This window comes from Artemia sp. Qi Xiang Cuo, chromosome 6 (assembly GCF_049724085.1).
Source record: "Artemia sp. Qi Xiang Cuo chromosome 6, ASM4972408v1, whole genome shotgun sequence".
In the NCBI taxonomy this organism is placed as follows: domain Eukaryota; kingdom Metazoa; phylum Arthropoda; class Branchiopoda; order Anostraca; family Artemiidae; genus Artemia; species Artemia sp. Qi Xiang Cuo.
In genome coordinates, this window is record NC_142799.1 from 30,994,820 (window position 1) to 31,021,559 (window position 26,740).

Consider the following 26,740-nt stretch of genomic DNA (forward strand, 5'->3'; position numbering starts at 1 on the left):
GTTTACCGAGTAGGGAAACCGCACAGTCACTTAAGAACGCTAGAAATTTTATTATGAATAGCCCTTTTTAAGCCCCGTTTAATACACTAGGACCATTGGTTCGATACAGCCGCATCTGGGAAACAAAAAAGAAGTAAATAAACCCACAGGCACGACCATCCTTCTCGAAAAAAACGCAAAAATTCCGATTTTTATGGATAGACATTAGAAACCTATGGTATAATTTCCAACTTCATTATTCTTTTTTTTTTGCGAGCGGTTATCTCTTTTTTAAACTTTTGGGAAAATTTGGTGATAAATTTTGATTAAAATTTTAAATAATATATTTTACATATAACAGCCAGTTTTTTATTTATAGCCTATATTTTATTTTAAAAAAATTCCGGAGTTTTGGTTGCTATTAGAAGGAGCAACTTATCACTTATTTGTTGTTACCAACAGCTTCTTAATAGTGATTATTTCGCGAAAGGAATCTTTAACTAATTTTGCCTAGTTTTGTTTTTATGGATACTTTTCTTAAAAAAACGTAAGAAAGAAGCTAGTGTATGTCTGCATGACTGCTGAATGGAACTAGCAAGCATTATCCTCTGTTATTGGTGTTCTATCAACAATTTTGAAGTTTTTATCATGGAATTCAGATAGAGCATTTTAATCTAGGTTGAAATTTAATTTGGTGTCATCTAGCTTATTTTTCAAATAGATACCGATGGGTGACATCACCTTTCTCATTGTGGAAATTGAAGTATTTAACAGAAAAAGTAATTTATGAAAATCGACAACTTTTTTAAAAATTTGCATTGAAGAACAGCCATAATACATCATTTCCGTTTGTTTTGCTTTATCTTCACTCCCAACTTTCATTTTAAAATGAAAAAAATTGTTTTTTATTTTTATTCATTTTAGTACCATGCTAAAAGTGATAAAAGCTAAATATAATACAATGCCGTCCTTTTCTTCCACTTTTTAAGTGTGTCGAGGCTATAGAAAACATCATACCAAGTCAGGACTTGGCCGGTTTTTGCGCTAAATCATAACTTAGATCGTTTCACAATTTGTGATTGAAAGTAATCAGTACATATTAAGGTCATTTTCGCACCAAGTCAGTATTTAGGTCTCTTGACAATGACTCAGGATCTAGCTTGTTTTTGCACTGCGTTGGGACTCATTTTTTTGCTGGGCCTGGACTTCAGCTCGGTCTTCACCCGATCACCATTCAATGTGTTTTGCACTGAATTAGAATACTGGATCACTTTTAACCCTAGTCAGGAATTAGCTTGTTTTTGCACAATATATTTCCACGACTTTGAATTAGCTCGTATTTTTTACTGTGTCACCAAAATACAATGGATGTGACGGGACGGGGACGTTAGTGGATCTATGGGCCTAGTGTTTATATTCAACCAAAAAAATTAAGTTCTTGGCGTGATTCCAATTTTGACAAGGTGTGACAGGTCAATATTGTGTAATAAAATATACTTATGACGAATTGTTTTGTACAATTTTGCCTCCTTGCTCCCGCGGCTACGTTGGTTCCCTTTCCTCGGAAGCAAGTTTTTGTAATATTTCACCAATTTGATCGTAATGGCTATTTAAAAATCCTTATCCATGTCACTGGAGAGGGGAGGAATCCGTGACTTTTGAAGGATAAAAAAGGCGTTAGAGGGCTGGTTACTTTCTGACTGCTTTCAATGCTGAGTCTTATTCTATACTAAGTAAAGAAAAGTTATTACTAAGCTGCGAAGCTACTTGACTACTTGAAAACTTTACTTTTATTTTTACTTTATTTTTACAATTTCAGATGACGAGTTTTTCCTGGCCTTCCTTCGTGGTTCTAAATTCAGCCTTGAAAAAGCGAAAACCAAGATTGATATGCATTTGACAGTCAAAGGAGCACTACCGGAATTTTTTACCGGCTGGGATCCCGCCAATAACGAAATACAAAGTATACTCGATAAAGGGTGAGTAAAGACATAAAAACCACTGCCTATGATTTAATTCAGTTTTATTTTGTTCTGTTTAAATCCACACTCGTTGTCTAAAAACCTCGAGACTTTAGACCAAAACTAACGTTTTGTACCAATGTACTGTTGGAAAAAAAGGAAAAATTGCAAGAAAGGCCATAGAAACAGTTTTAGTGAACCATGACGCTCTTTGGTTGGGCAAAAGTAGAAAGGAAAAACATTTAAAGTTAAAAAAAGAAATCCTAAAAACAAATTACAATTAAAGTTGAAAGGATTCTTTTTTATATTTACTGTGACTAAAATAGTCAGACAAAAAGAAAAATGAAACTTTTGAGACTTTAAAAACCGCTTTAAACGGCAAAATTGTTCCTATCATTAATTTATAAAAATGGCAAGCTTTTAAATGAAGTAATTTTCAAGGTATAATATTTCTCCGTGATTTGAAAAAAAAAACACTGGTAGGCCTTTCAGGTTTAACACATTGAATCCCTAAAATTGAGAAATTTGGAAAATCTTGCCACCTATGTTCTACCTATTTAAAGAGAAGTTAAACGTGCAATAACTATACTATTAAAAAAAAAACATCAAGGCTTTCAAGTTCGAAAACTATTTTTTTTTTCGCTGGATTCTTATGAATATTTAGAGCTTAGATATTAAAAAACCTCCAGGACATTTTATGATTTATTAGTTTGCTGGTTTTGGGTATGCAAAAGCTATTTTAGTGGGCATTGTGCCTTGCTTGCTGAGTCTTTTGAGATGAATCACTTTGCTCATGAGCTCGGGTCTATAAGTCTTGCAAATGACTCCTACAAAATTTCCTCAGAAACCGAGCATTGTATGTGGCAGAGTCAATATATTTGAATTTGGTAAAATAAAAAAGATTGTTTTGCGAACGTCCTGTGGTGGCACAGCGGGTTTGACCTTAACTTAAGAATGCGGAACCCAGAGATCAAATCCGTCTGTAGCAAAACACTGCAGGGCCGACGCAAGGACCTTTGATGTGAAGAAGCGTCGTTAATCCGATACAAATATAAATCTTTTTATGACCAATAAAAAACATTTTTGGACGATGCCATAGTTGGATTCACTTTTCTGCCACGATCAACAAGATCGCGAAAGGACGGAAAAGCATTATAACATTCAAAGGGAAATTGTTGAAATCACCAACGCATCTCAAGGAAGGGAAACAAATCTTTAAGTTGAAATACTAAATCAGAATATTTTACTGCAATCAAACTTAGATAGAACGATAAGTTTACTTAAAACCTTCAAGGCCGTGTACAATAAATTGATCAAGAATCTATGCTAATAAAAACTAAACCGAGATAAAAAATCAATTTTCAGTTCCGTAAAATATCATTTTGGTTCATGTTGTAGTTGAATTTTCATTTGGTTCGTAAAATTCGAGATTTCATGGAAGTAGTTAGGTGCTATGTGAACAAACTTACGTGCTGGCTGTGGGTCTCCTCCATATTATTCCATTTCATACGCATATCCCTTTCCATAGTCAATATCAGGTTATATCAAGGTCCTATATCAGTTATCACAGTCACACCAGGTTCTAACAAGTATAGAATGAGCACTTCATGATTTCAAATTAGTAAACTAGTGTAACTATTGTTTCCTGAATTTCTAAACTGGTTTAGTTGGATCATCAGAAGGAAGTTTGAAAGCATTTCTCTGTTCACCCTCAAGACTAACTAGTTTGGAAAGTAGTCGTATACCACCCATAAAATGTCTTCAACTAGGCTTGGCGCTTGGCTTTAGACAAGGACTTTGTAGTGCCAGTATATAGTAAGTGATTAAATTGGGTACTAACAATTCTGTTTTAACCAAATTAGGCAACAAGCTTATTTTTCAGATTTTATTCAAAGGTTTTTAACTTCTAAGTTACATTGGCCTCAGCAGAATAGTAAGTTCCTCACGGATACCGGACCAAACCGCAGCGACGTCACATGGGTAAAAAATTGCAGTGGCCAACGAGGAAATTAGAAATAGAAGTTACATACACAGGAGCCAAATCTTGAAATGATGAGATTTTGGCCTTTGAAATTTTAGATTTCAGAGCATTCTTATGAACACTGTCGGCATAAGAAACAACAAAATACAACTGACTGCCAGTAGACAAAGGGAGAATTTCACCCTATAAGTGATTGGGTAGCAATCTATTTTGGCACCAGGGTGAGGTACAGAACCTAACTCAGCTCTACTACCAAGTCCAAGAGTTAGTAGACCCAACGATAGTATGAATTACACAGAAATCAAACAATCATCAAAGGTCGAGGTACAGCAGATGTAGCAGCAATAAAAAGAATTGACTTAAAGTTTGACTTTTTAATTATTATTCAAGATTCAGGTAAAAATCACAATTTTTCTTGTGTCTTTAGTTACATTTTCTTTTAGATTAAACTTATATCTTCCTGGATACGACCATAAGGGAAGAAAAATTATTTTGGTCAGACCTGGAGCCTATGATCCATCAGAATTTGACCCCATATTAGTCCAAAAAGTTGGATTTATGACTAATGTGGCAATGATGAAAGATGATGAACAGGTATGCTTGTCCTCCTTCTAAATAATGGTAGCTAATATCCAGTCCTTTATTATGACAATAATACTATTAGACGTGTTTATTTGACAATAATTAAGAACAGAACAAAATAGATAAAAGAAACATCAATAAAAAAAACAAAGCATACAAATTATTATAAATTTTTGATAAAAAATTCTACAAATTACAAATTCACATCTCAAAAAGGCTAGAAACCCAAAAAGTAACAGATTTTTTTTAATTTCCGTCTTGTGAAATTTTCAAAAGCTTTTGAAAGCTTTTGAAATGGTGTAACGATTTTATCGAGGAAAGTGCTATAAATTAGGCAAAAATTCGTCAGCTAATATCTTATGAAGAAAACCGCTTTGTTATTTAGCACGAGAAACTCAGCGTGGAACTGCTTGAAATTCAGGCACGAAAAATTCAGGCTTGATGAAGAAGGAATATATAGACAACAATAGTAATTAGCAAGTAAGTATGTATGGTTTCTAAACCATTGAAAAAGTCCTTGGATTGCAATTTTGAAGGGAGTTATAATCTATTGATTGAAACCTCTGGTTTGATTCACCAACCAAGAAAAAGCAGTGGGTGATACCATTTTGTAAAAATACTGATTGACATTCGACATGAAAATTCCAACGTTTTAGTTCTCTACGGCACGGCTACGCGGCAGGCTTTTATATATGGATTCTCATTTTCGCTTGTCTTCTAACCGCAGACAATGTGAGCCTCTTCTTGGTGTCATGGCGTCACCATAGGTTCGATAAAACTACTCTTGGAAATATACCAGTTATTCCTTAAAGTTGTGACCTATTTAGATCTTTTTGTGGCCAGAAATGTCAATATGAATGTTTTTAAAAGCAAAACTATGTAGCCAATTTCAAGGCGAGACCCCGGGACTCGGCAGGCTTCTATTTATTGATTCTTGCGTTCACTTGTCTTCTAACTGTAGATAATGTGAACTTCTTCTTGATGCCATGGCTTCAGATAAGGTTTGATGCAACCACCCTAGGAAAAATGCTAACGAGGCATATAATTCTAACAAAAAGATGTTTTAAATAAATACATGCTTGTTCGTTTAACAGGAGTATATATATTCGTTATTCGTTTGTTTTAAATCATGAGGTGTCAAATAAGCAATAAAAATTGAGCTAAAAAGGGCTGGCATGAGTTTAATTCTCCTTCCTGTTAATGCACGAAATAATCATCCATATAATAGGATTTGTTTTTTTCTGAAACTCATAAATATGACCTCATTCATATGATTTTTTCCCCCAAAATTAAGGCTCTAAACGAATTTCGCATAATCATCGCGTTATTCTTTAGTTTTAAGTCATGAGGTGTAAAATCAGCAATTTCAATTGAGTTAGGAAATTTTGACATGAAATCAATTCCTTCATCTTTCAGAGAGCCATACATTTCATATGATTTGTACTGTTCTGGGATTCGATATGATTTTCACTGTTGCTTTTCTTCTAAGCAGAAACTTCGTTTACGATTTAATGTGATCATCACTTTCTTTTGTCTTCCAACCATAGATTTTGTTGTTCATTTTCATTCATAATTACCTCAAATACATTTTCCATGTCTTTTGCTTTAGCTGCACAGATTTATACATCACTTTCAGACAACCTTTCTGCACAAGAATTTATTTTATTAGGAATGTGAATAGTATCATCTTATCGTTTGTTCCTTAAGAAATTGACAAACTCAGGGTTTTCTTTCGGCCTTCTAAGGTTAAACCCGTATGAGTAATGTACAAGCTGAGTCTTTTAAAGTAAAGGTAACATTTTCAGAATTAATAATTCTGAATTCGAATTTTCAAAACATCAACACTCAAAGAAAAAACAACTTTTATGGTAAACTATCAGTAAGCATATTGAGTGAGATTGGATTACCTTAAACTACTATAGCGAACACTTTGACAAATTTGGTATTAAAAATATTTGGTTTTGACTAGTAAAACTCCATACTGCAGTGAAAATCGTCATAAAAATACAGTTTTGTCGTTTGGTTTTCGAAAATAGTTTTTGAAAGGAATATCGAACTGTCAATATAGCTTGTTTGTATCTTTTTCTCCAGGGCTCGATAAACATTGTGTTTTCTTCCAACTTTCTAAGAATATATGCGTTCGAACATAAGCTGAGTTAATCGTTTGAACGAATATAATCTCAGTATTTTCGTAAAAAAAAAACAAAAAAAGCATTTTCTTAGTAAATATTTTTGACTAAAAAACATTGACACTCAAATGAAGACGAACTGTTAGGACTCTCCATTAATGCGCATGTTCATTGGTGTTGCGTTACCGCTATCTTCTATGGTAAGTATCTTGCAATTTAACATGAAGAAAAATGTTGGTTTCATTAAGTAGTCAAACTTGTTCTATATCTTTGAAGCTGAAAATGAATATACCATTATAAATTGACATCCGGACAAAAGAATTTGTCAGACAACGCTATAATAAGCATTTTGAGTGAGACTGAATGTCCTTGCGCTTCTGTAACAAGTATTTTGGGCAATTTGGTATTAAAATGGGAAATTTGTCAAATTCCTTAGCCTCGTTAGTATAAAAAGGGCAGAAACGAGCGTCAATCTAGAAACTATCCAGCGTTGAAAATCTGATATGAAACATATCAAATATATCCGGCTCTTGACTTAAAAAAAATGCTAAGTCAGTTTAGCCTCTACGGGAGCCTTTTATGTGTCAGTAAGCAAAATTATAAATTACGAGGAGCTTCGTATACATTTTTGGAAGAAGTAACCTGGAATTTTCTCGCTGTAATCTTCCTAACTCATAGATTTTGAATTAAAATTTATCTTTTTCTTAAGTTTTAAGTCAGTGTCTAGTCCCGTCTAATTACCTCTAACTTTCGGACGATCGTCCGTCTAGAGTTTGCTTACATTTATCTTCATTATTCAAACTTCAATTTTTTTAATATTATCGAAAATTTTAAAAGCCATTTTCCATTTTACTTTCCAGGCAATGATCAGTGGTATTGTTTTAATTTTTGATGCGACTGGTATGGGAATCAGTCATATAAGTGCTATGCCGATGTCAACGACAAAAAAGATGAACAAATACTGGCAGGTAATTCTTTGGATTTAATTTAGTTTTAAATTACTTTTATTTCAATAACTTATCTTTTAATGAAGAAAAAGTTTCTTTTAATCAGAAATTAGTGACTTTTTGAACTTTTTTTTAAGTTTTTAGCAGTACCCTATTTTATCCTTTTTACAGTCATTTTTAAAGCGTTTGAAGTTAACTCAAATGAAAGCAGTTTCAATTTTTTTTAATCCTATTGCTAAAGGATAATTATTAATATAAAAATATGATTTCACACATTTTTTCAGGATAATATAATCCGAGTCAAGTTGTTTCGTTTTCAGGATCTGGTGTGGAGAGCCTTGAAAAAAAGGGAAACGCGACAAAGTATCAAGTTCGGTGGCCCAAAAAATCTCTCGGTATCAAAATAAAACGTCTATTGATAAATTTATTTGACACAGTCTTACAATTGTAGATTAACAATTTGAAAGAAAAAATACCAGAGAAATATACATAACCAACAAAAAAATAAAGGAAGACGATGATAAGGGGATAAATGCACATAAACAATAGTTGACAGTTTCCTATGCAATCTTTATACTCGTACTTCGAAATTACGGCAGAAATGCCTAAATTTCTCATGATTTTTTTTTAACTAAAGGTTGAAGATAAAGAAAAAAAATTAGAAAATTTAAATCAATTGTCCGGATTTAATTTAAATTACTGTTCTTAAGCATAGGGGAAAGACTCGAGCATAAGAACACAGTGGTCGCAGAAGGTGGAGTAAAGTTTGATTTGATCTATTACATTTTCGCTGCTTTGCAACCATGTATGCATGACGAGTCTAAACTTCATTGTTTTTGTGATCATTGACAATAGTCCGTTGACGCATACTCGAAAGTCTGTTAATAATAGAGATACCCAAAAATAGGACACAATCTAAAAAAATGACTGTGAAATTGCTACAATGAAAGGAAGTTACAATAGCCAGATTATGGGGAGAAACTCACACTTTAATACATAAAGCCAAAGGCCAATAAAAAAAAAAAAAAAAAAAAAAAAAAAAAAAAATAGAAGAAACAATGTGAAAAGTAGAAAGGCACTGTTTTCGGAGCGGCTAATCAGATCCAGATGGTCTGCACATGCAATGTAAGGCAAAGCCAGAAATGCAAGCATCCAAGATCTGAGCCAAAACACAACAAACTTAAAAAGTATAGGAGATTAAAGGCCTCTTCCTGCCTTTTTAATATTAAACAAAAAGAAACACGTTTTTTCAACTGAAAGTAAGGAGCATCATTAAAACTTTGAACGAGCAAAAATTATTTCGTACATGAGGGGGGTTGCTCCTCCTCAACACCTCGCTCTTCATTCTAAAGTTGTTTAGTACTTTTGAAAAAGCTTCCTTTTCTTCTAATTAAACGAATCTTGTGTTTCAGGCATCGTTCTTAAAGAATGTGGATAAAATTCAAATTTTAGCGTAAAGAGCGAGGTAATAAGGAGGAGCAACCCCCTCATATAAGTAATAATTTCTGGTCGTTTTAATTTTTAATTATGCTTCTTACTTTTAATTGAAAAAATTTTTTTTTTAATTTAATTTCTGATCGTTTTTATAAATAACGCCGGGAAATCTGGCTTCGCATCCACGGAAAAATCCCTCTTCCCCACGAATATATTATCTAGGCAATTTAATCCTGGTGAAAACTTACACCGGCAATTGCCCTTAATATCTCCACGCGTCAAATTGAGTTGGAAAAGAGAAAGCAAGACATAAGAAGAATTTCATATAAGAATTCAGGCAAATTCCCCCAGCGTGAAATTTCACCTGAAAAATTCACCCCCTTGAAACTTCCATCCCCATGGAAAATTCTCCCCGTGGAAAATTGGCCCAGTAGAAAATCCCCCCCCCCCGAGAAATGTTTGCATACTTCTTAATAAGAAATACTATACGTAAACAATGGGTAAGTTTTATAACTTAAATATGTTCCCCCAATGACTCTGGGGATCATAATATCTCCAAAGGCATAGTTATTCGGCCTCTTTACTATGTTGTACAAAGGCTTTTTCTATAAAGAGGCCTTTCTCTATGTTGAACAAAGTGCCTATTTCAAAATTTTGATCTGGTGTTTTTGAGAAAAAAAGGGAGTAGGAGGGAGCCTAATTGCCCCCCCCCCCTAATTTTCTGGTCACTTAAAAAACTTTCAATTTCTCTTCGAATGAGCCCTCTCCCGATACTTTAGGACCACTGGGTCGATACGATCATCCCTAGAAAAAAAAGAAAGAAAAAAAGCAAACAAACAAAAAACACGCATCCGCGATCTTTCTTCTGGTAAAAAACACAAAATTCCACGTTTTTGCAGATAGGAGTTTGAAACCTCTTCAGCAGGGTTCTCTGCTATGCTGAATGTGATAATCTCATTTTCATTCAGATTCTATGGTTTTTAGGGGCTTTCCCTCCTTTTTTAGAAAATCAGACAACTTTTCTAAGGATTGTAGTCTTTGATGGGTAAGACTAAACTTAATAAAAATTTATATATTTGAAATCAGCAGCATAAGCTGAATTTGTTTTATATATCTATTTGTATAAAAATTCCGTTCTTAAAGTTTCGCTTATTATTCAGCCGGGTCACTTCTTACTTGCAGTTCGTTACCACGAACTGTTTTAGTATCTAGTGCATATTTTCGCTTATGAAAAATAATTTAATAACGGAATTTATAAGGCTTTATAACAGAACGACTCAAGAACTATTAGAAGCAACACTCTACCATTGCTTCTGGCGTTTCCCAAGAAATGAGTCAAATACTTGTTGTCCCTAAAAAGTATGAAACTTACTGCCTGACTAAGGGCAGTGCGGGTAATTTCTCCCTTGTTTCTCAAGTTTATTTTAAATCTTCATTTAACTACACTATTTTTTTTTAACTTCATAAAATTATGGGGAACGATGTTTTTGCGCATCAGCTATTATGAAGGACGTTTTTCAGAGGCTTCGAATAGTGTATTTTAACCAAGGGCGTAATTTGCTATGAAACAGGAGGTACACCCCCTCCACGACCGTGGTTTGCCCCCCCCCTGAACCCAGTTCCCCCAGCCTCCAGTTGAAACTTAGTTTGTTCAAAAACCTTGAGAAAACTAAGATAAGCCTGCATAATTCAAGCATCCACAGAAACGGGTCAGTTTTCCTATAGTATTTCTTTACGTTTATTGTGCTATATAGCTCATTTTTTAGTTTTTACAGTTATTTTCACTTGATTTGGGAAAATTTGCTCTAACTTTGCCCCCCCCCCCTCCCCCCTCCAGGGCTTTGGTGAAATTACGCCACTGATTTTAGTGCCAAAATATCGTAAACCTCATAGAGCCTTCATATAAATGAAGATGTATATAATGTGCAGAATAAAGCTAGTTCTAGGGGGGGGGGGGGGGGGGTAGAAATCGATATTTAATCCCTCTTAATTCATGGAAATACTCTGGTTTACGCCTTTGCTGGTGATTGGGGGAAGGGCTAATAGTGCTCCTTCTACTGGGAGAAATTTAATCTTTAATGTACCATAAAAGATTACACTCACAGGTCTACCGGCATATATATATATATATATATATATATATATATATATATATATATATATATATATATATATATATATATATATATATATATATGAGTATATATATATATATATATGTGTGTGTGTATATTCAAATATTAACTCTCCGGAGCTCACATGCTATTTAAAAAGCAAATAAATCCCATGAGAGTTGATACTTTATGCTCAATTTGTATTTGGAGCTAAGTTCGATAAATAGTGATATAATTTTATTTGCAGGACGGTCAACCTTTCATGCCAAAACAGTTTCATCAAGTCAACTTCCCACCCATTGCATTGAGCTTTTTTAACACTGTTTCTCAATTTATGAAAGAAAAAATAAGACAAAGGGTAAGTCAATTTTAAAGAAATGTTTTGTAGGAATACAATATTAGATATTCTATTGTTCCCCCAATGGACCCCTTCAGTTACATTAGAGATATTTATTCATTAAAAGTCACTTAAAACATGCATGGTGCTAGCCTGGAGCCCTATGTGAATGGTCCCTGGGTAAGCGAAACCGAGCCCTTGTGCTAAGGCCCGCTTCTCTGCTAATAGTCCTTGATACATTTCCGAATCCTTATACATAAACGTGCTCAGTCCTTTTTTTCAAATTTTATAGTAGAGAGAAATAAAGTATAAACAAATTTCGTGAATATTGGAGTATTCCAAAACAATTATCTAGGCAAACTTCGTCTGCTTCTTCCAGTGGCAATATAGTAATTAGTATATTGCTTATAGTTTTATAAGAAACAGAGTGAACACCTTTAAGCACGATATGATTTTGCCAGAAATATAAAAAATGGATTGCACTAAAAGGTTTAGTCCACCTAACTTTTATTCTTTTGATAAAAAAAAGTAAACAATTGACAAGAGCTATAAATCATTATTGATTATTTGGTAGTAAAAGCCAGATATATATTGTATTATTTATTTTTTGTCTGGCTTTTTTGGAGGAGTAAAAGAAACATATATACAGCCAGAAGGTATAAGAACACGAAGTATCAAGCTCATCGCTCTTCAAGGGGCCCTGATTCTTCAGTCTCGAAGTCTACTGGTGAAGTGTCATACATGAAGTTTTTATAATAAGGATTATGCTATTCATCAAAAAGTGGAAACTGTAACATGAGCCAGGTCTTATTTTTGAAAAACTAAATGAAAAAGGAGTTTTTTCTACTGAAAGTAAGGAGTAACATTAAAACTTAAAACTAACAGAAATTATTACGTATTTGAGGTTTGTCCACTAGTCAATACCTCGCACTTTACGCTAAAGTTCGAATTTTTTTCAAATTAAAAACCCCTGAATCATAGAGGCCGTTTAATTAGAATAGATAGCTCTTTTGAAAGTACTAAAAAAGACTTTAGCGTAAAGAGCGAGGTATTGACTAGGGGTCGAGGTATTGACTAGGGGCCGATTCTTTTGATGTATCTACTGGTACCAAAATTCCGTTTCTTAGAATTTCGGTTACTATTGAGCCAGGTTGCTCCTTACTTACAGTTCGTTACGACGAACTGTTTGATTTTCTGATCGATTGCCGATTTGGATATTTGGGTCTCAACGTTTTTCTTTATTAATTTTCCAATTTTCGCTAGTTCTCTACTCGAAAGAGCTCTTCATCTTCCAAATTCGTCTTAAAATTCAGAATATTAAAATGTTTCTTATAACGAACCTAACGTAGGTAACGTAGGTATAAGTTTTTTTGCATCAATGCCTGATTTGCTGCACATTTGCTTAGAAAATTTAGCCCAGTCAAGTAGTTCTTCTTTCTTCTTTTCATCTGCAACCATCGGTATTTTACCTCTTGCAGACCATATACCGTTGACCCAATGTCTTGGGATTTTGATAAGGATATCAGAATTTTTCTTTGCCAGGTCTGTTCGGGCAAGGTCAGTGTCACACTGTAATTGGGTATGACCTGGCTCTAGGAATTCTTGATCGAAGTATAACAGTATGCTACCAGCCATGCGATATATATAGTACGAAAACATATTTGACTCAAACATATTATTGTTTTGTGAGCTACAGGTTTCAGAATAAAGTGTCACAGTTTCTAAAGACTCAGCAAAATTAGAGGCCGAGTAACAAGCATGGGGCCACTTCAGTGGCCTCTTTGTTCCCCATTGCTTCATGCCACTGGTCAATGTTATTTTATGAGAGATATCATGAACTGAGATATTTTAGGTCTAAAGCTGCCGTTTATAGAAAACAAGTTTCGTTGTAAGATCTGGTGCGGTTAAGTAGGTCAAAGCACCAGACCTACTGACCTGTTTTCTTTTGCTAATTTTTACTGATGCTATTTCTGCCCTTTTTCAATGGTAATTTTTAATGAAAGTTGAGTCATGTGTTAATTTTATTGTTATGACTACTTCTTCAGTCTTATCATTGGTAGCAGATTTTTCTTGAATAACAAATTTTTCGCATATGCCACAAGAATCCTTTGCTAGTATTTATTCCAAAATTTCTGAAGACATTTGATTAATTGCTTGTCTTGGAGGAGTAGAAGACATAATGCCTTTTTCTGAGCTCTTAGATTGTAAAGCTCCCAACTCTCTTCTTGTTAAGCAAAAAGTGGACATAAAACACTTCTTGCAAACCATTTACTTTTTACAATTGCCATACAAAGATTATTCACACTTTTCTGGGGTTCTCTCCTCTCTTTCTTAAACGCTTTGGAACCAGCTTTTGCATCAATGGTATAAGGTACTGCTGTTGCAGCTTTTTTTTTGCACTGCCCCAGGACGACATGAACAAATCTCTCCGAGTATTGTCAGTAATTCTTTGCTTACATTGTAGTTTACAGTCTTTTACATTCCCAAATTTTCTGGCGTCATGATTTTGTGTCTGTAGCTCCTGTACTCCTGTCCTGAATGCATAAGTTTCTTTCTCTCCTCACGAGTAATGCTGTTTGGTACCCTTCCTTTGCTCTTTGGTTTCTTGATTCTGTCGTTAGGGTGAGTTCTACAATTGTCCAATAAAGTTTGATATTCTTGTTCATATTGTGAACGTTGTCCATTCAGGTTCTTGTATTCTGGTTCATATTCTCTACTAAGTCCTTGGAGGGGCTCGGTTTACTTGGACTGAACACATTTATTCTATATTACAACTGGCTTAAATGGGACTGGGCAGGTAAATGCGAAATCTCTAGCTTTGAGAATAATGGACTAAGAACCTGTTGAATATACGAATCGACGTAGAAAAAAATTAATCTAGATGGCGTTCGTAAGTCCCTTGCATAACGATACAGATAATTGGCTTTTATTCTTGATACTCATCATAAGCACCGGTAGTTACACCCTAGAAAAAGATTCCTCGAGGACGGTTAAGATTAAAGCTACAAACGCCGTTCTTTCACAAAAAGTAAAAACTGCTACTACTAACAACTCACCGCAGCACCAAGCCGCCTGAGGCCAACACAGCTACGCACACTCCTCCTCCATCCCAATCTATTCAAAGCCTCCCTTTTACACCCACAAAGTTCCCATTTCCTTTAAATCTTTCTTTATGACGTCCTCCCACCCCAGACGAGGACGACCGCTTTCCGTTTAGCCCTAGACGGTTGGTCAAAAAGAACAATCTTCGGCAATCTGCCATCCTTCATCCACAAAAAACCAATAAAGAGAAAAATCTCTAAAAAAAACAAAACAAACGAGACTGTGGCCAGTGGAGCGAAAAGAAAACAACAGAAACAAAACAACGCGGATATTTCGCCTGTATACAAACAAGGCGTCTTCAGCACGAAGGACACACAAGAAGAAAAAGATAAAAAAAAAACAAGATAAAACTAAAAACCAATAAAACCACCACCAAAAAAAAAACAACAAAAAAACAAAAATGTACACTCGGAGAAAACTGATCCACGTTGAGAAAAGATGCTAATATAAAGTTACTTCAGTGAGGACACCAGATTAACTGAGAAAAAATAAAAAAAACTGTAAATTACTCTAATTATTCAGTTGTAAAATATTCTTTTTGTTAGCTATTACTGAAGCAAATCGTTTTGGTCTAGCAGGTAAAATAGTCCCCTGGTGATTATTTAAAATCTTTACTCCCTTATTGACTGTTGATTCACTCTTTAGAAGGTTATCATAAATTGGGTCAATATTTAAATGACCCGTGTCCCTATTTATGGAAAGGTTAGCAAACATATGTTTTTTAATTTCTATGGCTTCCCTGGCCCATTGGGTGTACCCCTTATCATTAGAAATAACCAAGGCTTCATCAAATTTTACCAAATGATCTGGTTGAAACTAAATATGCTCTGCTAAAGCTAAAACAAATGTTTCTGGTGTCTTTCTTAAGTTTAGGATTTTTTCTATTGAACTGCGATGCTCAATAAATCTTTCAAGAAACTGTTGGTGATTTCTAACAATATAAAACTTCCCACAAGAACAAGTAATCTTATGCATCTCGCTTACTAAATTTCCCCGGGTTAAATACTTACCAGAACTAAAAAAACTACCCATTGGCCTCAACGATTGTAAACATGTATCAATACCAAATTTACGTAAAACCCGTGAAAGTTTCTCACCCAAACCAGGTACATATGGTAATGAAATGAAGCTTTTTGATACAACTAAATCTAAAGACTGAGAAACCTCAATAACCCTACTACTATGTTTAACCCGTCTATTTTCAATTATTTTATCAATGAACTTAATTGGATAACTATTACAAAACAAAATATACCTCAAGTATAACAATTCCGAATCCAGAAATTCTTGTGAACAAATTTCAAAAGCTATATCCACTAGTGAAATTACAACCCTCCTTTTCACTGACATAGGGTGGCAAGAATGAAAATTCAAATACCTATCATTGTACGTAGGTTTTCTGTAAATCGAGAAAAGTGAATGGAGATCCCTTTTAATTAATAAAATATCCAGAAAAGGTAATTTATTATTATCCTCAAATTCAACTGTAAATTTAATATTATTATCAAAAATATTCAAATGCTTAAAAATAGGTTTAAAGAGTCCAATCCATGTTTCCAAATACACACCACATCATCCATGAACCTACCCCAGAAGCACGGGGATATTCTAAAACTATGTATAGCGGAGGTTTCAATGGCATCTATGAAAAGATTTGCCAATATAGGAGAAAGAGAAGCCATAGGAAGCCCAAAAATTTGCCTATAAAACTCCCCTCGAAAACCAAAATAAAAAGAAAATTCATTTACCAGAATAATTAGTCTCATAATGACATCAATATCCAAAATGGCTACCATCACATCCTGTATTAAATCCAAGTGTTTTTCTAATTTACTTTCATTCATCCAATGTTTTTCTAAATGTTTTTCTTTCATTCATCCACACAACGTGCCCTAGCCTCCTGAGTCCTGGGTATGTTCCTGAGTAGGGGCGAATATGGAATTTGGAGTTTACCTATAAAAAAAATAGCACAAGACGATGGAATTAAAGTCTTATTTTTTTTTACGTCCTGCGGGCCTGGGGGGGGATGTACAACATGTTGGACATTGGGACTCAACTTCATATAATTTTGAAATACAAGTTACAAAATGCGATGAGAAATCTTACGATCAGCGTACATAACACACAAAAATATCCTTTATCATTTATGGTGATCTGAAAAACATTCTCGAACTTGCTTGCCAACCTGAAAGCAGAGATTGACCTGACACGATTCACAGAACACTTTCGTTCGCATTTCGCATCCAGGCATCCGGCATCGAGTCGAATTCTTCAGCGTCGCGTCGAAGTGAGGAAGATGCATTGCATTCAATTTCGTTTCCGGTCCGGGTGGCAAAGAGCATCTTTTTCTTTGTTTAGCCGACTGCTCCAGTTTATCTTCATCATTATCGTCTTCACATTTGCCTAAGTCGCCCTCGGTTGATCACCGAAGATCTTCAACTAAATATTCAGCTACCTGAAATCTGAAGTCAATCAACTGATTGTTGGGTTTGTTTCCTTTGATTGAATCCTGCTTGTAGAGTAGCCAGGCATTCGAAAGAGACAAATCAATGAAATGGTGAAGAACTCGAACTGGCCACTTTTTTGTCCTGCTGCTGAATCTGTAATAACTCACCATGCGGTCACAGAGATCGACTCCGCCCATGTTCTTGTTGTACTGTCTTACCACAAGAGGACTGGGACTATCTATATATTTTCTTTCAGACTTGTTGTATCTTGACACAGGTAGCTCGGGTTCTTTGCCATAACAGCTTGAAGCTAGAAAACTGGGCTTGTTGTCGTACCACTGCGTAACGGCTACAACTCGATCTTCTCGCGTAAACGTAAAGGACGTCCCACGTCCAGCTCTCTTTAGTCCACGATCGGTCTTCGCTGGTAGACCTTCAAGTCGATTTTTCATGAGCGTGCCGGTTGCATTTATGCGCTTTTCTGACAATTTTTCGAGCAAAGATATTCTAGTGAATTACCTATTGAAGAAAAGATATGAACCTTCACTTAGATCTTGGCATAGGTGTGGCACAGCGGCACTACTTAGACCTTTAGCTTGTAGTTCTGGCACAAAGGTTGTCTTTCCTTGATAGATTACGAAATCATACACCGGACCTGATAAGCCTGCTAAAACAAAGTTCTTCAAGCCAAGAGGATTTGGCTTATTTGGTACGTACTGCTTCAGGCTGCATCACCCAGCAAAGGGAATCATTTGCTCGTCAATACAAACGAATTGTTCTCGCTCAAGCTTGAGACACTCATCTCACACAACACTCAGCAAGGGACGCACTTTCCAAAGACGATCATTTCTTTTGGTATCCTCGTCGACCTCGTCATTCAAAAGGAACTTCACATTCTGTCTAAGCTTGAAAAACCGATCTCGAGGCATTTTCTCGCAGATGATAGGGACTAGAAATTTCTTGCTCCAAAACATTCGAAGACGAGGAAATTTCAGGTTACTCATGAAGACCGAAATGCCAAAGAATACCTTCAGTTCGGAGGCACTAGCGAGCAAGGATTTGTTTGTGGCCTTCTGGTAATGACAATTCATTGTGAAAGCCATTGTTTCAAAAAATGAGTCAGGGAAGTACTTCAAAAAGTATTCATGTGGCTTCCAGCTTTCCCGTTGACTTGAATATGAGTACAAGGGAATGTATAAATGGTACTCGTTCAAGGTACCTAAACTGGTCCACATTTTGTTGTGGCGGCGAATTTTTCCTGGGCGACTTGTTGGTACGGAATCAGTTTTAAATGCTGGAATATACTGCGCTAGTGGAATGTCGACATTTTCTTCGTCGAATAGGACTGAGAAATCATTGAGATTAGCCCGATCTAGAAAGCCTTGAGACTCTTCTTCACTATCAGAAGACACTTGGTCTGCATCTGTTGCACATGTGTTGCCAGGTAAACACCACTCAGGGTCGTTTTCGTCTCCGCTATCTTCCAAGTCGCTGATATCGCTGTTTTCAAGCAAAGACAAGGCTTTTTCCAAGGATACTGCAAAAGAAAAAAAAACTGTTTGCGCTTTAGACCTCACAGTATGAAACTTTAGACATACAACAACTCCATTTAAATAGCCTCACTGAAGAAAAAAATGTTGGGATTAAACCGAAAAAGTGGCGAAAATAAAACCCGAAACGGTGGAAAACTGAATAAAAAGAGTTCGTAATACGAATAGAATGTTGAGAAAAAAAAGGTGTAGAGAAAACAGAATGTAGAGAGCATAGAGACAAATAATTAAAATATATAGATAGATAATTAATTAATATATTATTTATTTATTTATTAAATGAAAAACCCTAGAACTGACTGAGCAAAATATGAAAAAAAGCTAAAGAAAACAAAACGATAGCACGAGATAAATATCGACAAAACCAATAAAAATCAAATAAGAACGCCAAATTATAAATAGATCAAGGACAAAATAAGAACTAAATCAAACGAAGCAAAAGCCAATTCAAACATACAACATCAACATATTCATACATATATAAACAAAAAATAGATCTCCGCAATAAATACACGCCATAAACACAAATCACTTAAATATTATTGATCTAAACCGGGGTACCAGTCATTCTGTGATAACTGACTGCTACTAATAACTGATCACAGCACCAAGCCCAAGAAATAACGTTATTGCATTTGGCTATACCGAGCAGCAAAAAAACAACTACTTAAAAACTATGTTTAAAATTTAATAGGTTAAAAAGTAAAAATAACAGACATCTTAAATAAAGTTGAAATAATAAAAGTAAAACCTCCAACCCGTTGGACTTCTATAGGTAAGACCGAATGTACAACCCATTGTACAAGACTGAAAGTCCTTCTGCCAGATGGCAGCAATAACAGTAAATGCGTTAAAAATCAAACCTGTCAATGCTTCGGTCTTAGGGTATATCGCCTGATTTTTTTTTCTATCGTCTAGCCTATCTCTTTATATTTTTTATCTAATTTCTTACCTTTTGACCTTTTTCGTAAGTTGATTTTCTTTATTTCACTTGCTCCTGGTTCGGCCTCCATTACTGTTACTGGACTGAAAAAATCACAGATGGCAGCAAACGCCTCTTGCAGAAAAGGAGACAATCTTTAAGTCCCGATTTGCAGTAAATTGGATGATAAAAATTCGTAAACGAACATACAACCGGTTGGACATCAGGTCCCAGGAGGCTAGCAATCTCAACCTTTCTCTCATAAATCATCAGCATAATCTAAGTCCAGGAGACTTTTTCCTCCCCATTTGATTCCATGGTCTCCCATTGCCTTTCCTGTGCTCCTTAATACAAAATCCATCAAAATACCCCATATAAAGGGAGATAGAACACAGCCCTGCTTAACTCCTGATTTAATGCAAAACCAGCTGCTAACCTCATTTCCTACCTTAACTGCAGCCATGTTATTCTCATACATAGCACTAATCACTTTGATGTATTTGTCTGGTATACCATGCAAGAACAAAACCTTTGCTGTAGCTCTTCTATCAACAGAATCGAACGCTTGCTCATAATCTATAAAACTAAGGACCAAAGGTGTTTGACAACTCAGGCACTTCTCGATTATTAACCTAAGAATGCAAATTTAGTCGACGCATCCTCAACATTTTCTAAAACCGCACTGTTCTTCTCTTAAAACTTTGTCTACGGCATCTCTCAGTCTAAAAATTATCATATTACTAAGTAATTTGCTACCTACAGAGATCAGACTAATGCCTCAATAATTACCACACTCACTTTTATCACCTTTCTTATAAAGTGGCTTAATTAAAATCATTTGGTAAAAATGAAAACTTAGAAATGAGCAGGAATTCTAATTAACAAGGATGTCAGATTGACGTCAAAATAATATTGAATTTAAGCTATTATTTTTATTAATAATGAAAAGAAAAGCTATTCAGTTTATATATATTTTTACTAAAGCACAGATATCCCTCTTCCATTTTGACGTATTTGATGGGAGCCACATCATCATGTATATTTGTTGGGTAAGCGAAGGGTAGAAAATGGCTAGTGGATCAAGTTTGACTAGAAAAGTTTTCTAACCCAAGAATAGGCCTAAATTCCTGCAATATCCTAATTTCAACAGTAATGTACAATTTTCATTTTTTTACTAAAATGCATTAACGAAGCTTTTGTTCTAATATGCTATTTGCGGAATTATTTTTACTTACTGCTGAGACTACACGGATCATGTCAACCATGGTGTGGTAGATTTGTTTTACCTCTGAACTGTTTTAACTAAATTAGTTATCTTGGAATTTTTATCGGAAGTCAGCCAAAGCTGTGGGGCTGTTGACCTTGAAAAGACGTTTATTTGCCCTTTGATTGTATTCAGCTCTTAAAAGAGACTATATCTTAAAATTTGGATCAAAAGAGCCACTTCCATACTATTTGAAACATTTATTCCGCATGATGTGGCTTCAGGAAAATAAAATGAAAGGACACATAACGCTGTATTGAGTCAGCACTCTGGCGTTGGCTAAGATAAGGAATTGTCTGTATCTTCCTACAGTTCCTCAATAAATGCAAAAATGTGGCAGTTAACTACCATCGCTGGCATTGTCTTTTTTTTCAGTTTTATCAAAATTAAGTTTTCTATTTATGAAACAAAAATTAAGAAAAAAAGGGAAGAGCTAACTTTGACGAAATGGTATCTGGAATTACTTCAAAATTCCCCCCCCCCTATGTGGTCATGATTCAGAATTCAAGGTACTACCATAAAAAAGCCGTTAATTCCATTATAAAAAAGAAACCTGCTGATTGCTTGATTTGTGCCGATCTCAAGTCTTCAATTGCTTGTAAAAGGTACATTTTCTTAATTCCTATACATTTTGCGGTCTAAACCAAAGAACTTATGTCACATTTTCCCAAGCCTTTTACCCCGATTATTTATGTTTCCTTAAACTAAGAAGAAAAAATACTAAAAGTTTCACAGTGTGTTTCTAATTTTCAGGACATAATTGCGTTATGAACAACCAATTTAATTACTCTTTGAGTTTACTTCAGCGATCTCTTTTTTCTAATTGAATCTCTCCTATATTTTTACCATTTAAAATGTGAAATTGCTGGTATTAGATAGGGGTCAACCGGAGGAATTTTTTCAATTTCTAGATTTCTTTTTATCCCACCTCCTTTCCCCTCAGTGGTGGCAACATTATTATGTTACAATAATAATATCTGCATTTACATACCACCTTAACATAAAACAAAACAATTAAACATTATCATATTAATTACTCTTTAAATTTGAGAAGGTTAAAAAATAAAAAGATTTAATTCTTGCGGCGTTTTACGACGAACTAACCATATCCGATATCGGCCCAAGTTTGTTTATGGTGCCCTTTCGCAATAGAGCACTCCTTCTACGATAGCATCAAAATTACAAAGTTAAGAAAAAATACTTTTTTGCTTCAAAATCTCTCTGTCTACCTTAAATTCCGTTTCTCCAATTTTTTTCATGAAAACCTTAAATTCACCCAAATAAAAATATTGTTTTTTACACCTTAAGCAGCACCGTACTTAACAACTAGACAGGGTTATTAAGTTCCAATTTTTCAACTATATAAAAGAATGAAATTTACCCTCCCTTTTCTTAGTTCTTAAAAATATATATGAAAGTGAACAAAACCCCTCAAAAGATTCCAGCAAATCATTCAAAATCCTTTTAAATACCCTTGAAAAAAAAGAGAACATTTGAATAATTTACAAAACTATAGATCCATCTCCAAATTTTATTTTTTCAACCGCCTTAGTTTCATCTTTGGCTTATGTTTTGTATCATAGGCCCATAATGGCTTAAACTCTAGGCTGGTTTAAAATCATATGAAGAAAAAAAAAAACCTTACCTTGATTTCTTTGGTCGCTTTGTTCTACTAATAGTTTTGATAATTGTTTTCCTGCAGATTGTATTTCATCAAGATCTCGAGTCTCTTCACAAAGAAGTTCCAAAGTACATGTTGCCAAAAGAGTTAGGTGGGGATGGGCCCACAATTCAACAGTTAACTCGTAAGTATTGACTATTTTGATCATGAAACAGTTGAATATTTTTAGCCATCGAGTAATGCAAAGCTTGCAACTTTTCAAATGTATAAAATCTTGCTTGTAATAACATTGAAGGGATACAATGGACTACTGCTGTAAGAGAAGACAGCTTGACGGAATAATGCAGGTATAGACCTAAATAAAGACCTAAGAAATATATACAAAAATGTTCCACTTAGCAACAGCACGCACGTTTGAATGAAATGTTAGGGGGTTTTGACCATGAGTGTATGGTGCAAGCGTGTGTTCATTTATGTAAAAGTTTTGCGAGCAGCGACTCTAAATAATTCTAAACAATAGGCTGAATCTTCTCATTTTAGGTTATTATTCATGTATTGTTGAAATTTTTTTTTTTTTTTTTAAATCTTGAATAGTTTCTTTTCAGGATCCCCACCTAATATGGACGCGCAGTAAGGGTATTTTTAAGGAGGTTAAAGATTCATGGAAACTAAGACTGTAACTTAGAAAAACTTCTTTCCAGCTGTTCAAAGGGGGTTGATCTAAAGACTAATAGTTAACTATGTATAATGAAGATCCATAAGAAATTTTCAAAAATTTGAGTAGATTAGGGCCAAAGAGGCTGGTAAGCATTTGTATAGCTATTAAAAGAAAAATGAGAAAATTAGATAAAAGGTAAACTAATCAATAAGAAACTTCGAACTGTTGAAAGCTTTCTCTTTACATTGTAAACAGATAATTGCAGCCTATAAACCTTGAGACTGCAGCAACATTTTTTTGGAAGGTTAATGTCACCAAAAAAGCATTGAGGTATTATCTCTTAATAGAACTTATATCGGCTACATATCAGCTTCATAAGTTTCCATAGTCACAGATAAATTTCGTTCCAATCACTGTTATCTGGTACAACAATACTATTGCTCTTAGTTTGATAATTTCTATTAAGAGGTATTATCTCTTAATAGAACTTATCAAACACCACATATCAGCTTCATAAGCTTCCATAGTCACGGCTAAACTTCGTTCCAATCATAGATATCTGGTACAACGTTGTACAACACTATTGCTGTCCACCACATCCTCTAAATTGCATCCTTCTGGAAGATTCTTACAAACGCTCGTAAATTGGGAATCCACTCCACTTTCTTCCGTTTCACAAAATACCTGCTGTGATATCCAGTTTGGACACGCAGTTCAAAGCTCAAGAAACCGAAAGATTTCAAAACATGCTTGGGACCAACTACTTCTACACTGGTGACATTTTCGTAGTTGTACAGTCCATTTTTGCTTCTTTTTTTTTGTAGTGCTCCGTCAATTTTTTTTGTATGAAGATAGGTTCTCGATAAATAATAATAATAATAATAAAGCTTCTACCCATGGGCTAACAAGGGCTAAAACCATGGTACTTTAGTAATCTTCTAACGGCTTATGAAATATTTCATATCTTTTCACAGAAAATGTTAGCCAGACTAAGCTGTTATTTTTTGTTTTTGGTTATTTTTCAGAGAAACACGACATATAGCAAAAATTGTGTTGGAACTTGGCAAAACCAAGTTCCTGCTATATGTCACGTTTCTCTAAAAAAGAACCAAAAGCAAAAAAAAAAGGTTAGTCTGGTTAACATTTTCTGTGAAAAGATATAAAAATTTTTATCAGCCGTTTGATGAGCTTTGAACTGCGTCTCCAAACTGGATATCACAGTAGGTATTTTGTGAAACGGAAGAAAGTAGAGTTTATTCTCAATTTATGAGTCATTGTAAGAATCTTCCAGAAAGGATGCAATGTAGAAGATGCGGGGGACAGCAGCAGTGTTGTACAGTGTTGCCAGGTAACGGTGATTGAAACGAAGTCTAGCCGTGACTATGGAAATTTCTTAAGCTGATATGTGGTGTTTGATTTGTTCTATTAGGAGATGTAAAGTGTGAGGAATTGTATTTCCATTGGGAATGCCAAGATAAACGATTTGGTCAGGCGGGCGGATCTTTGAATATCCAAGTACAATTTTATTAGGAAGTGGGCCTTCCAGTTGAAAAGCACCACGTTGGACTCTTCACCATTGAATTCAAGACCGGATTTTAAGTATTCTGTTTGTAGTTTTTCGAAAGTCTTAGAAATTTTGTCCAAAGTTCGGCTGAGGTTGAAAATGTCATCAGTATAAGTGACTAAGGAGATATTGAGGCCAGAGAGAACGCAAGACATCTTACATTGGTCCTGAGCTTTGAGGACTTAATAATTGAAATGACAAGGGGAGGCAATGGCACCTTGCCTTGATCCTCCCTTAACTGTTACAGTTCTATCTAGTAACCTTATCATTTCATCTTTCTAAAGAGGGATTTTGAGTCAAACTCGTAGCTTAGCATACATATCCCTTTGAGATCTGATGATAGCTGGATTTACTCCTCTTTTAGCAGCCCTTGAAACCATAAGATAGTGGATCAGGGAGTCAGAGGTGTGCCGAACATCATGACACGCCCAGGCAGGTGAAATACCTGCACAAGAAACATCAAGCCGGACCTTAACAATAACCGCAAGAGCGTTTGCACATCTAATACCATGTTGAAAGTCAAATTGGTATGGAAGCTTGTAAAATTTTTCTTCAAATTATTTTCTGAGCTGTAATTCATAAGGCTTGTATAAACTAGTTGATACAGTTATGGGTCTGAATACAGTTATGGGTATAGTTAACATAAGAATAATACAGTTGTAATACTGCTGCCAAGTTAAATTAGGACTTGTGGGCACAACTCCCATCGATGGTGATTTTTCTACCATTTCTCATTTACTTTTATTTCCTTGGCCAATTTTTGAATTGGAAGACATATAATTATGAATGTTCTGAAAAATAAAGATTTGAAGCTATATGCTGACTTTACGTGCTGGTCCTAAGTTAAGCATAAAACATAAAAAAGTGTTTGCCATTGTTTGACGAAAACCATTACGAAAATCTTTCTATGCTTGATATTTCTGTAAACAAAATAAAAGGGTGAATTTTGTTCATCTGGCAGTTAACGAAAACTTAAAATGGGCTTTTTAAGGGTTCACAAAAAGGAAAAAATTCTCGTTTTTAACACTTCTTCTTACAATTGTTCTTCTTAAAAATTTACAGTGTTTACGTTGTTTTTCTTTAAAATAAACGGAAAGGTTAAAAACCTTTAAAGTTAAAAAACAGACGCTAACAGAAAGGTTAAAAAAACTAACGCTTATTTTTAACATTTCTTCTTACAATTGTTCTTCTTAAAAATTTTCAGTGTTACGTTGTTCCTTACGTTGTTTTTCATGTTGTTCTTCTTTTAAATTAACGGAAAGGTTAAAAACTTTCCCTAGATGTCTTTATTAGTCTTAAAATAAATGCAAGATGCAACTTTAAAACGTTTAAAAGCAAAAATAGATCAAATATAAGTAAGCTTAAGGCTGTATGGTGCAAAGTAATAAAACCATATAAAACCCAAAAATTCGCCTTGCCGGTTAGCCATCCTCTACCTTGCCCGTTCTCCGCCGGCCCCCGTCTCTCCGTAATCATGTTTTATCCTTTAGGTGTCATTTTATTATTCGAGGCTAATCGTGCGCATGCTCCAGTTTTTTAATATAAACCACTACTTAAATATTTCAGAGGAAGCAAAGGAAAAGGTGCTTGAAAGTCGTGACTTTTTGATCCAAGAAGAAAAATACAAATCAATCGAAAGTAAAAGACCTGGAAAGCCTAAAACCTCTGAAGATTTATTTGGTATTGTTGGCGTTGACGGAAGCTTCCGCAGGTTGAATATTGATTAATGTATATTTTTTTGTGTGATTTAATCAAATATAAATTGCATATATTCCTTGAAGGTAATTCCTGTAAAATGTTTTTCTTCGGCAGATACAGTATATTATATAGACTTTTTAGAAACCATAAAAGCCAATTTAAAACCAAAATAAAGCTTACTCTGGAATTGACTTAATACAACTGGCTTGAAGACAATTCAAAAATGTATTTGGCTTTGAAGTCTAATTGAGAAGCTATATTAGCTTTCAAATCATATAGAAACTTGCCCTTTACAAGGGCGTATTTAGGGAATAAAATTGTCAGGTTAGATCCCCTCCCCCCTCCAAAAAGTCTTTCCGACTCAAAAATAGGTCGTAAAGATGCAAGTAAAAAGCCTTTAAACCTCTCGAATAAAATCTTTTTTTCCTCGCCCAAACAAAAAGTCTTTGG

The 26,740-nt window shown here is 34.8% G+C and overlaps 1 protein-coding gene across 1 annotated transcript in view; it reads left to right on the forward strand.

Annotated features, from left to right (window-relative positions):
- The window catches only part of LOC148951114 (alpha-tocopherol transfer protein-like), a 105,498-nt gene extending 79,121 nt beyond the window's left edge, over positions 1 to 26,377 (forward strand). The window contains exons 3-8 of the mRNA XM_089090644.1: positions 1,799 to 1,958; positions 4,365 to 4,515; positions 7,493 to 7,600; positions 11,375 to 11,485; positions 22,452 to 22,554; positions 26,159 to 26,377. Of these exons, the coding sequence (XP_088946770.1) occupies positions 1,799 to 1,958; positions 4,365 to 4,515; positions 7,493 to 7,600; positions 11,375 to 11,485; positions 22,452 to 22,554; positions 26,159 to 26,319 (794 nt within the window). The 3' untranslated portion in view covers positions 26,320 to 26,377. The remainder of the gene's footprint in view (positions 1 to 1,798; positions 1,959 to 4,364; positions 4,516 to 7,492; positions 7,601 to 11,374; positions 11,486 to 22,451; positions 22,555 to 26,158) is intronic.
- The last annotated feature ends 363 nt before the right edge of the window (positions 26,378 to 26,740 follow it).